General features: G+C 41.6%; 1 protein-coding gene and 1 long non-coding RNA gene across 2 annotated transcripts in view; one reads left to right on the plus strand and one right to left on the minus strand.

The window, feature by feature from the left end:
• Positions 1 to 3,201, plus strand: part of LOC125481173 (cleavage and polyadenylation specificity factor subunit 1-like) — a gene marked incomplete at its 5' end in the record, with an annotated part of 23,497 nt that extends 20,296 nt beyond the window's left edge. The window contains one exon of the mRNA XM_048592372.1: positions 3,112 to 3,201. Within this exon, the coding sequence (XP_048448329.1) occupies positions 3,112 to 3,201 (90 nt within the window). The remainder of the gene's footprint in view (positions 1 to 3,111) is intronic.
• Positions 3,202 to 5,052: 1,851 nt separating this feature from the next.
• On the minus strand, positions 5,053 to 9,379 carry LOC125481174. The gene is made up of 3 exons (XR_007261239.1): positions 9,294 to 9,379; positions 6,455 to 6,536; positions 5,053 to 5,132 (listed from the first exon to the last, which is right to left on the minus strand). It is a non-coding gene; the product is annotated as an uncharacterized LOC125481174 (long non-coding RNA).
• Positions 9,380 to 10,592: the final 1,213 nt, after the last annotated feature.

The following is a 10,592-nucleotide window of genomic DNA, read 5'->3' on the forward strand; positions in this document are numbered from 1 at the left end:
CAAGGGGACAACATTTGCTAGTCTCCAGTCTTCTGGCACTATTCCTGAAGACAATGACGACATAAAGATCAAAGCCAAAGGCTCTGCAATCTCCTCTCTAGCTTCCCAGAGAATCCTAGGATAAATCCCATCCGGCCCAGGGGACTTATCTATTTTCACACCTTCCAGAATTGCTAACACCTCCTCCTTATGAACCTCAATCCTGTCTAGTCTAATAGACTGTATCTCAGTATTCTCCTCGACTACATTGTCTTTTTCCTGTGTGAATACTGACGAAAAATATTCATTTAGCAGCTCTCCTATCTCTTCGGACTCCACACACAACTTCCCACTACTGTCCTTGGCCAGCCCCAATCTTACTCTGGTCATTCTTTTATTCCTGACATACCTATAGAAAGCTTTAGGGTTTTCCTTGATCCTACCTGCTAAAGACTTCTCATGTCCCCTCCTGGCTCTTCTTAGCTCTGTCTTTAGGTCCTTCCTGGCTAACTTGTAACTCTCAAGCGCCCTCACTGAGCCTTCATGCCTCATCTCTACATAAGCCTCCTTCTTCCTCTTGACAAGAGATTCAACTTCTTTAGTAAACCACTGTTCCCTCGCTCGACCACTTCCTCCCTGCCTGACAGTTACATACTTCTCAAGGACATGCAGTAGCTGTTCCTTGAACAAGCTCCACATTTCAATTGTGCCCAGCCCCTGCAGTTTCCTTCTCCATCCTATGCATCCTAAATCTTGCCTCATCGCCTCATAATTGCCTTTCCCCTAGCTATAACTCTTGCCCTGCTTTATATACCGATCCCTTTCCATCGCTAAAGTAAACGTAACCGAATTGTGGTCACTATCACCAAAGTGCTCTCCTACCTCCAAATCTAACACCTGGCCTGGTTCATTACCCAGTACCAAATCCAATGTGGCCTCGCCTCTTGTTGGCCTATCTACATACTGTGTCAGGAAACCCTCCTGCACACATTGGACAAAAACTGACCCATCTGAAGTACTCGAACTATAGCGTTTCCAGTCAATATTTGGAAAGTTAAAGTCCCCCATAACAACTACCCTGTTACTTTCGCTCCTATCCAGAATCATCTTTGCAATCTTTTCCTCTACATCTCTGGAACTTTTCGGAGGCCTATAGAAAACTCCCAACAGGGTGACCTCTCCTTTCCTGGTTCTAATCTCAGCCCATACTACCTCAGTAGACGAGTTGTCATCAAACGTCCTTTCTGCCACCGTAATACTGTCCTTGACTAACAATGCCACACCTCCCCCTCTTTTACCACCTTCCCTGATCTTACTGAAACATCTAAACCCTGGAGCCTGCAACAACCATTCCTGTCCCTGCTCTATCCATGTCTCCGAAGTCCCAGGTACCAACCCATGCTGCAAGTTCACCCACCTTATTCCGGATGTTCCTGGCATTGAAGTAGACACATTTCAAACCACCTTCCTGCCTGCTGGTACACTCCTGCGATAGGGTTGAAACCTTATTTATGACCTCACTACTCTCAACCTCCTGTACACTGGAGCTACAATTCAGGTTCCCACCCCCCTGTTGAATTAGTTTAAACCCTCCCGAAGAGCATTAGCAAATTTCCCCCCCAGGATATTGGTACCCCTCTGGTTCAGGTGTAGACCATCCCGTTTGTAGAGGTCCCACCTACCCCAGAATGAGCCCCAATTATCCGGGTATCTGAATCCCTCCCTCCTGCACCATCCCTGTAGCCACGTGTTCAACTGCTCTCTCTCCCTATTCCTCGCCTCGCTAGCACGAGGGACTCTCAATCTGTGTCACGGGGGGGGACTCAGGAGTGGCAACACCAGACTCTCAGATATCCAGTGACTAACATGAGGGGACAGAATGACAACCTCTTCCTGTGCCAACAGAGATTTGGGGCAAAAAAAGAGATTTGGCTGAAAAAGACATACCCAGCCTAATCTAGGTCACGGTTTGCAGCTCTGTGATTACATCCAAGTTGTTTTTTCTATTTCAATAGTTAGCACTACTGGTTCTGGCATCATTTCAGGCAGTGAATTTCAAACCCACACTACTGAGTGGGAAAAAAACTCTCTAATCCTTTCACCAATTTCTTTAAAATTTATGTCTTTTGGTTGTGGTCCACTCTGCTGAGGAAAACGGTTTGTTCCTATTTACCTACTTAGGTATTGCAATACTGTTTATACCAAAGACAGGCTTGCATTTATGTAGAACATTTCATGACCACATGTTCGAAAATAATTTCTATCCAATTAAGTCAACTTATAATTTAGTCACTGCTGTAGTGCAATGAAACGCAGCAGCCAATTTGCATACTGCAAGCTAACACAAACAGCAACATGATAATGATCAGCTAATCTGTTGCTTTGTGATGTTGATTGATGGTATAAATATTGACCAAGGCCAACTCTCCTGCTCTTTGACATAATGCCAGGGGTGTTTTAAGAACGCAGTTTAATGTCTCATCAGAAACACAACATTTGACGGTGCTGCACTCCCTCAGCACTGCAATGGAGTGCCAACCTTAACTTTGTGCTCAAACTCTGCAAGTAGAACTTGAACTTGCATCCTTCTCACTCACAGGCAAGTGTGCTACAAACTGACCTAAGGCTGACATTTCAGCTGAAACTCCCATCTGCCTCCTGCGTTCCAAAGAAAACAAGCCTAACACATCTAGTCTGTTCCAATGCCAAAAATTCTCCATTCCAGTCAACATCCTCATAAATCTTCTTTATATTCTCAGTCATGCTGCTGATGTGGTGATCAAACTTTACACATTCCATAGGAGCTATGGACTAACTGGCATTTAATACAGTTCTAGCATAACCTTGCTGCCCATATTTTTAAATCTTGGCTAATAAAGGAAAAAGTGAGAAATTTCTGAAGAAGGGTCTAGGCCCGAAACGTCAGCCTTCTTGCTCCTCTGATGCTGCTTGGCCTGCTGTGTTCATCCAGCTCTACACCTTGTTACCTCAGATTCTCCAGCATCTGCAGTTCCTACTATCTCTAATAAAGGAAAGTTTTCTGTATACTTTCCTATCCACTGCATTCCTGCTACATTCAGGGATCTATAGAGACATGCACTCAAGTTTTTTTTGTTCCCTTATATTTTTCAGTATGCCACTATTTCTGGTCTATTCCCTTACCCTAGGCAAATGCAGTACCTCATTATTCTGTATGTGACTTCATCGAAATCTGGAGAATAAGTGGATTAGACTGATTCTTCCTAAACATGTCATATGTGTGGTTTGGGGTGGAGACTTAATCTTCATGTCTCATCTTCAAGGGAGAGGAAGAGATTCCTCGATTTTAAGGCATGCAATTGAGTTTATGGAGGGGATAACAAAATGACTTTTTATGTGGTCTGTATATGTTGGGAGTATTATCCTTTCCGTGAACGAACTAAAAGCGCAAAGGATCAGAATCAAAACTATATTCTTGGATGCAACATATGAGATCCTACCTTGACTCTGAGAACTGACTCATGTTATAGCCAACTTATTATTTTTGTTTAAATACCCAGACCTGTATGCAATAGAAACCCACTGATTGAATCTGTGGACCTCTTCCCTAGTTCTCTCCAGAGGACTGTAACCCTATATAATGCTCAGTTCTAGAATCAGTGGTTGTCCTTGAATATCTCTTGCACACAACCATGACTTTCAGTAGAGTTAAACAGGGGAAATTCTAGGTGATGCTCAAAGCACAGATTCGGGTCTGCCAAAATAAAGAAAAAGGATGGGAACTGTGAACAATTTCATCTGGTAGCCTATAGATTCCCAAAGATCAGTTTTCCCAAACTACCTGGAACGGTCTTATTTTGGGAGGCAACAACAGTGCTGCTAGCAGTTATGCAAACAGTTAACTTTCTCACCAAGGCTGTCTCAGGGCTGTAAGTGATTTGTAACTTTCAAAATAAAAACATGCACAAACACAGGCATAACTCAGTCAACCCCAGAGACAGCAAGGCCAGTGCTGTGCAGACTTTATAGATAAGAAGAGCACAATCTAAACTTGTCTGTTTACAGAACAGGACAGTAAATATTCTGATGGATTTCTGGCACACAGCTAGTGGTGTAGATTGGGAAACTTGGCTCTAGAACCATTCACTTTATAGGTTCTTATCTTTGTTGCATCATTACTTTGAAGTCAAACCTCAGCTCTGCTGCTTGCTGAATGTGCTCAAAACTGCAGAATTGCTAAACTGCCTCCACTTTCCATAGGCTTGCATTGTAGCAGAGACATGTACACTCTAAACACCCAAAGGCCCTGGTTCTTGGAGTTGGAAGGACAAGTTCAATACATTCTTAAGAGACGTCACAAACACGGAATGGTTCCAGCTCAAAAGGCAGCCTTTCAGCTTATTAGTTCTGTAGTGGCTCTCAGACATAAATTGTGCAACTTCCCACCTTCGCCTCATAACCCTGTGTATTCTTCCTTTTTGAGTAACAATTCAGTTCCTTTCGAATGTCTAAACTGAACCTGTCTACATCACATCCTCAGTCAGTGTAATCCAGATCCCAACCACACTCTACACGAAAATGTTTCTTATGTCTCCAATCTGCACCTTCTTGCTCTTAAGCCTTCAAACCATGGGAAATTTTCCCTTTGTACCCTGTCCAGACCCCCCCGCCCTGGTTTTCAATACCTCTATTAAATCTCCTCTCAACTTTCTCTTCTACCAGGGAAAAGTTTGCACAACTGGATTTCCTCAGCAGTGCAGCTGTCTTTGTGACCTGAGTCCAAATGACACGCTATGTTAAGACATCTTCCATAGCTCCATTTATAAACTCAGATAAACACAGTTATAATCAAACTTTCTTTCATTTCAAAAGTCTCAAGAGCTTGTTACCCACCTTTACAAAATAATAGGAGCTACAAGCTGCTCATTAAAGCATTATTTGGGTTTGTGGTCTGAAAGCAATAACATCCTACCATGGCAACATATTGAAATGCTAGAGAAAGTAAGGTAAGCAGCGGAAATACCCACATTCTGTGAACAAATAATAATTGTAGACAAAAATCAAGAACAAAACCTTTTTTTTAAAAAGCACTTACTTTATATTCAAGCTTTCGTACAACCCGTGATCAAGGAGCACCAGTTCTGCTTTTCCATCAGGGCCCTTCCTTACCAAAACTGCACAAAAAGGAAAAAGGAAAATATGAAACTGACTTACAGGGATATAAAGGAAGTACATGAGGCACAGGAAGAGAAAAAAAGATTGGAACCAGAAATATGTTCAATATGTGATTGAGGGAAGAATGTCGACCTATTCAGATAGGTAATAAAGATCCGATCAGGGGAGTCTCCCGGTCTCCTAGGCCTATATTCCTGCCTCAAAACAGATGAGCTGGTTTTTACTTCACTGGTGTTTCAGAGATCTTTCTGTTGCAAAGTGGTTCATCTCTGTATATATTCATACACACTTTACTTCAATGTGATCATGTTTCTGTGAGGCACTGTGAGAAATTGTTGACATGTAGTAGGTTCACTTTAAAAGTACTGTATACTGCTCATGGTGAAGGTAGTCACGCTACTGTCTTCATGTGTAATCCGTTTACCTCGCTTGACCTAAATCCCTAATCAGAAATACGCCGAATTTCTAAATTCTCATTCTCATGTTTAGATCTCCATTAATCTCTCCAGCCCTGCAACTTTGAGATCTCTATACTCCTTTATTTCAGGCCTCTTCAGGATTGAGGTTGTTGACTTGCTCGCAGAGCTGGCTTCTTCTTGTTCAGACGTTTCGTCACCATGATAGGTGACATCATCAGTGCAGCCTCCAATGAAGCGATGTTATTCCACTCCCCTTGGAATTTATACTGTCTGGTCCATTATGGTGAGTAGTGTCATTTCCTGTTTTGATCTATATGGGGTCCAATTCTATGTCTTTGTTGATTGCATTACAGGTAGAAGACCAAACAGTATAAATTCCAAGCGGAGAAGAACAACACTTCATTGGAGGCTCCACTGTTGATGTTACCTAACATGGCGACGAAACGGCTGAACGAAAACAAGCCAGCTCGATGAGCAAGTCAACAACCTCAGCCACAACCCAAGCTACAAATCTTTGCCAAAACTCTGAATTCTTCAGGATTCCCAATTTCAATCTCAGCATAATTGGCAGCAGTGTTTTCAGCTGCCTTGGACTAGAGTTCTTGAATTTCTTTCTAACTCTCCGTGTTCTCTATTCTTATAAAATGCTCTTTAAAGCCTAGCTCTTTTCTAAGTTTGGAGGCATTTATCCAAATATTTTGTTTGAAAGTTTTCCTGTAGAGCAAGTTCACATGTTAAAGATGCCATTATAAATGCCAGTGTTGTTGATTGCAAAGTACTGTCTTCCCCTTTAGTTCCTGTTATCATGATATAAATTAATTTTGGTTAAAACTGTCATCTTCTCCTCTGTAGCGGTTGTACCAAAAATTAGAGTCATCTGGAGCCCTACACCTAAGACTTACTATTTCCGGGATGGGGATCAGCATGGATGAACCCAGTGTAAAATATCTGCTCTGCAAATGTCTTGACTAGTTTGTCTGCAACCTGAGGAAAGGAAGGGGAAAAAATGCATCAGTATATACAACATCTCCTCCAGCTCTTCTTTTTACAAAGTGTCGCGACTATAGGTCAGAACCCTGATGTTCTGAGCACATTTTTAACAAGGGATTTTAAAACGTTTTTTTTTCCCAAACGAAAGAGACTGAAATCGTCAAAAATGGCAGTATATGTAAATTAAGTGATTGGCAGGAGAGAGAGAGAAAGAGACACCCACAGAATTTCACATATGCTTGGAAAAGGAACTTCAAAACAACAGCCTTTAAAAGGTGAGGAAAGAGGCAAATCATCAGACTGGACTGTAGTCTCTTGCGACTACTAAGATATTGAATGGGTGACTAACTCCTGCTGAAAGTAAGCCATACCCTATAAATTTATGTCCCAAATTGCAGACATTTTACATTTTCCCCTTTGCAGATTACAGAAGAAGAGGGATTAAAAAGCCAGTTTCAATTTGGAGAGTGCACTAGTGAGACTGAATGCTATCGGTACCAGTCTGTTTGAATGTTAGTGCGCTATTCCTAATTACTCCTGCGTTGCAGGTAAAGACCGTTTCACACTGAACGCTGCAACCAACAAAGGAGAAGAAAAGGTCACACTCTCATCCTGGATGCTCGTAATTCGATGATATTTGAAAGGGATCAGAACTACAGAATCACAACCAAAGTGGAAATATAAGGAATGTGAAGCCCACTGCTCAACTGGTTAGACCACACTTGGAATATTGTGTTCAGTTCTGCTCACCTCATTACAGAAAAGATGTGGAAGCTTTAGAGAGGGTGCAGAGGAGATTTACCAGGATGCTGCCTGGACTGGAGGGCAGGTCTTATGAGGAAAGGTTGAAGCAACTAGGGGTTTTTTCATTGGAGCGAAGAAGGATGAGAGGTGACTTGATAGAGGTGCACAAGATGATGAGAGGCACAGATAGATTGGATAGTCAGAGACTTTTTCCCAGGGCGGAAATGACTATTACGAGTTGGTATAATTTTAAGGTGAGTGGAGGAAGGTATAGGGGAGATGTCAGAGGTAGGTTCTTCACACAGAGTGGAGGGCACGTGGAATGCACTGCCAGCAGTGGTAGTGGAGTCAGATACTTTAGTGAATTTTAAGCGACTCTTGGATAGGCACATGGAGGATAGTAAAATGTAGGGTATGCAGGGTAGATTGATCTTAGTAGGATAATAGGTTGGCACAACATCGTGGGCCGAAGGACCTGTACTGTGCTGTACTGTTCTATGTTCTATGTTCTATGTTCACCTACCAATGTTAAAACTATTGGTAACATCCACTACAAGGGCTGCAATGTTCATCTACCTGCTTTTCATGAGCATTTCAGAGACTGATTGGCATAAATTTTTTGAACCATCCATCTATTAATTCCAGGAAATCTGGTTAAATGGGTTCCTTTTAAAACAAGTTAATTTAGCTCTGCAGGAAAGGTATCCAAAAAGGTACCCAATGGAATTTTCATATTAACCTGCTGCAACCCAGCTAAGGGAGTCAGATTATTTCTCATTTGTTTGGGGTATCCCATCTGAAATCATAATAAAGTTGGGGAACATTTTTGAAGATCTGGTCATAACACCAACCATAACAGTATGCTCACCATAAAAAATGGACAACGACTGTTACAAATGGAAACCTCACCTCTTGACATTAACATCTTAAATACAATTAACTACAGGTTCCAAATAAGTAAGTTTAGTCAATCCATTATTTGGCTATCCCTTGCACCCATTTGGAATAATGGTACAACATCTGCAAACCTGCAATCCTTCACCTGTGTCTAGTGAGGGTTGGAAAGTGATCATCAAAGCTTCCACTATTTCCTCTCAGGGTTCCTGTAATAGCCTAGGATACAATTCATCTGGCCCTGGTGATCTACCTACCTTCAAGGAGGTCAGCCCCTGAAGTACTTACCCCTTCTCATTATGCTTATTTTATCTAACATTTCACACCGTTCCTCTTTATCTAGAATATCTGCACCATCCCTCTCCTTTATGAAGACAGGCAAAATTTTCATTTATAACCCTATACAAGTTATCATGTACATCTCAGACAGGCCTTTTTTAAGTTTCCTCTTGCTTTTAATCCGCTAATAAAACATCTTTGGATTTTTTTTAATTTTAACCACCCAATATTATTTCATACCCCCTTTTTGCTTTCCAAATATCCTTTCTCACTTCAACCCAGTACTTTCAATCCTCTTTTAAACTTCCTGAAGTACCTTTTAAAAAAGTGTTCAGGCCAATAGAAATGTTTTGCAGAGTTTTCAATGAGCACAGGACTTTTTCACACAGGGCAGTTGCTGGGAAGAGACCTCCACATCTTCACAGGAAAAGTGTCTTTTAAAAGCTTTGAAACAGAATGCTAATCAGGAAAGCTGACAAGTTAGTTGAGTTTTATTTTGGATTGCTCAAGCAATGGATCCAACAACAATAAGCTTCAATTTGTATAGAACCTATAAAAAGGAGCTAGATAGGGCTAAGATTAACACTGAAAAATAATTAGATTTAGATGGTTCCCCTTCCCGTTACCCATGCAATAATTCTAGAGTGCGTTGTTTGTGGACATCAAGTGTGGAGATTGATCTGGGATCTTCCCTACCCTCTGATCACTTGGGAGGGTGTGAGTATCCACAGGGCTTCTACTGCTTGTACACAAACCATTGCCTTCAGGAGGGATAAGGAGTAAATCTGAGGAAGTGGGCGAGTGGGGGCAATAAAAAAAAAAATCAGCACTCACATCTTTTACACTTAAACCCTGGCGCTCAATTTCTTCGATGTTGGTGACTTTATAGCCCTCACAGAAATCTGCAGTCAGGATTCGCTGAAAAAAAAGGCACAAACAGATCAGACAGCAATACACCACACATTTACAGGCTGTGCAAGGAGGATAATCCTGGGTGTAAAGTTACCACAGTCCTACTGGACTCTCTCATAGAATCATACAGCAAGGAAACAGACCCTTCAGTCCAACAAGCCCTTGCCAAACTAAATTAGTCCCACCTGCCTGCTCCTGGCCCATATCCCTCCAAACCTTTCCTATTCATGTACCTAACCAAATGTCTTTTAAACATTATAACTGTACCCACATCCACTATTTCCTCAGGAAGTTCATTCCACACGCAAATCACCCTCTGTGTAAAAAAAAAAATTGCCCCTCATGTCTTTTGTAAATCTCTCCTCTCACCTTAATCATGTGCCTTCTAGTCTTGAAATTCCCCATCCGAGGGAAAAGATAACTACCATTAACTCTATCTTTTCCTCATTATTATATAAATTTCTTTCAAGTCATCTTTTAACGTCCTACACTCCAGTGAAAAATGTCCCAGCCTTTCTTTATAACTTAAACCTTCCATTCCTGGCAACATCCTGGTAAGTCTCTTCAGAACCCTCTCCAGCTTAATAATATTCTTCCTATAACTGGGCAACCAGAACCGCACATAGTATTCCAGAAGAGGCCTCACCAATGTCCTGTACAATCTCAACATGACTTCCCCATTTCTATACTCAAAGGACTGAGCAATGAAGGCAAGCATGGCAAACGCCTTTTTAACCATTCTGTCTACATGATGCAAACTTCAAAGAATTATGTACCTGCACCTCCAGGTCCCTCTGTTCTACAACACGACCTAAGGCCATACCATTAATTGTACAAATCTTACCCTTGTTTGTTGTATCAAAATGCAATATCTCGCATTTATCCACATTGAACTCCATCCACCATTTTTTCAGCCCATTGACCCATTTGATCAGGATCCCTTTGAAATCTTAGGAAACCTTCTTCACTGTCTACAATGCCACCAATTTTGGTGTCGTCCGCAAACTTATTAAGCATGCCTTCTATATTTTATATTATATAAATGACAAACAAAAGAGAACACAGAACTGATCCCTGCGGAATACTGCTGGTGACAGGCCTCCAGTTCAAAAAGCAACATTCTACCACCACTCTGCCTCCAACAGTTAAGGCAATTGTGTATCCAATTGGCAAGTTCACCCTGAATTCCATGTGACCCAATTTTACTAATTAGTCTACCAT

The sequence above is a fragment of the Rhincodon typus genome, unplaced genomic scaffold (assembly GCF_021869965.1).
Source record: "Rhincodon typus isolate 14 unplaced genomic scaffold, sRhiTyp1.1 hic_rhity00001107, whole genome shotgun sequence".
Taxonomy (NCBI): Eukaryota; Metazoa; Chordata; class Chondrichthyes; order Orectolobiformes; family Rhincodontidae; genus Rhincodon; species Rhincodon typus.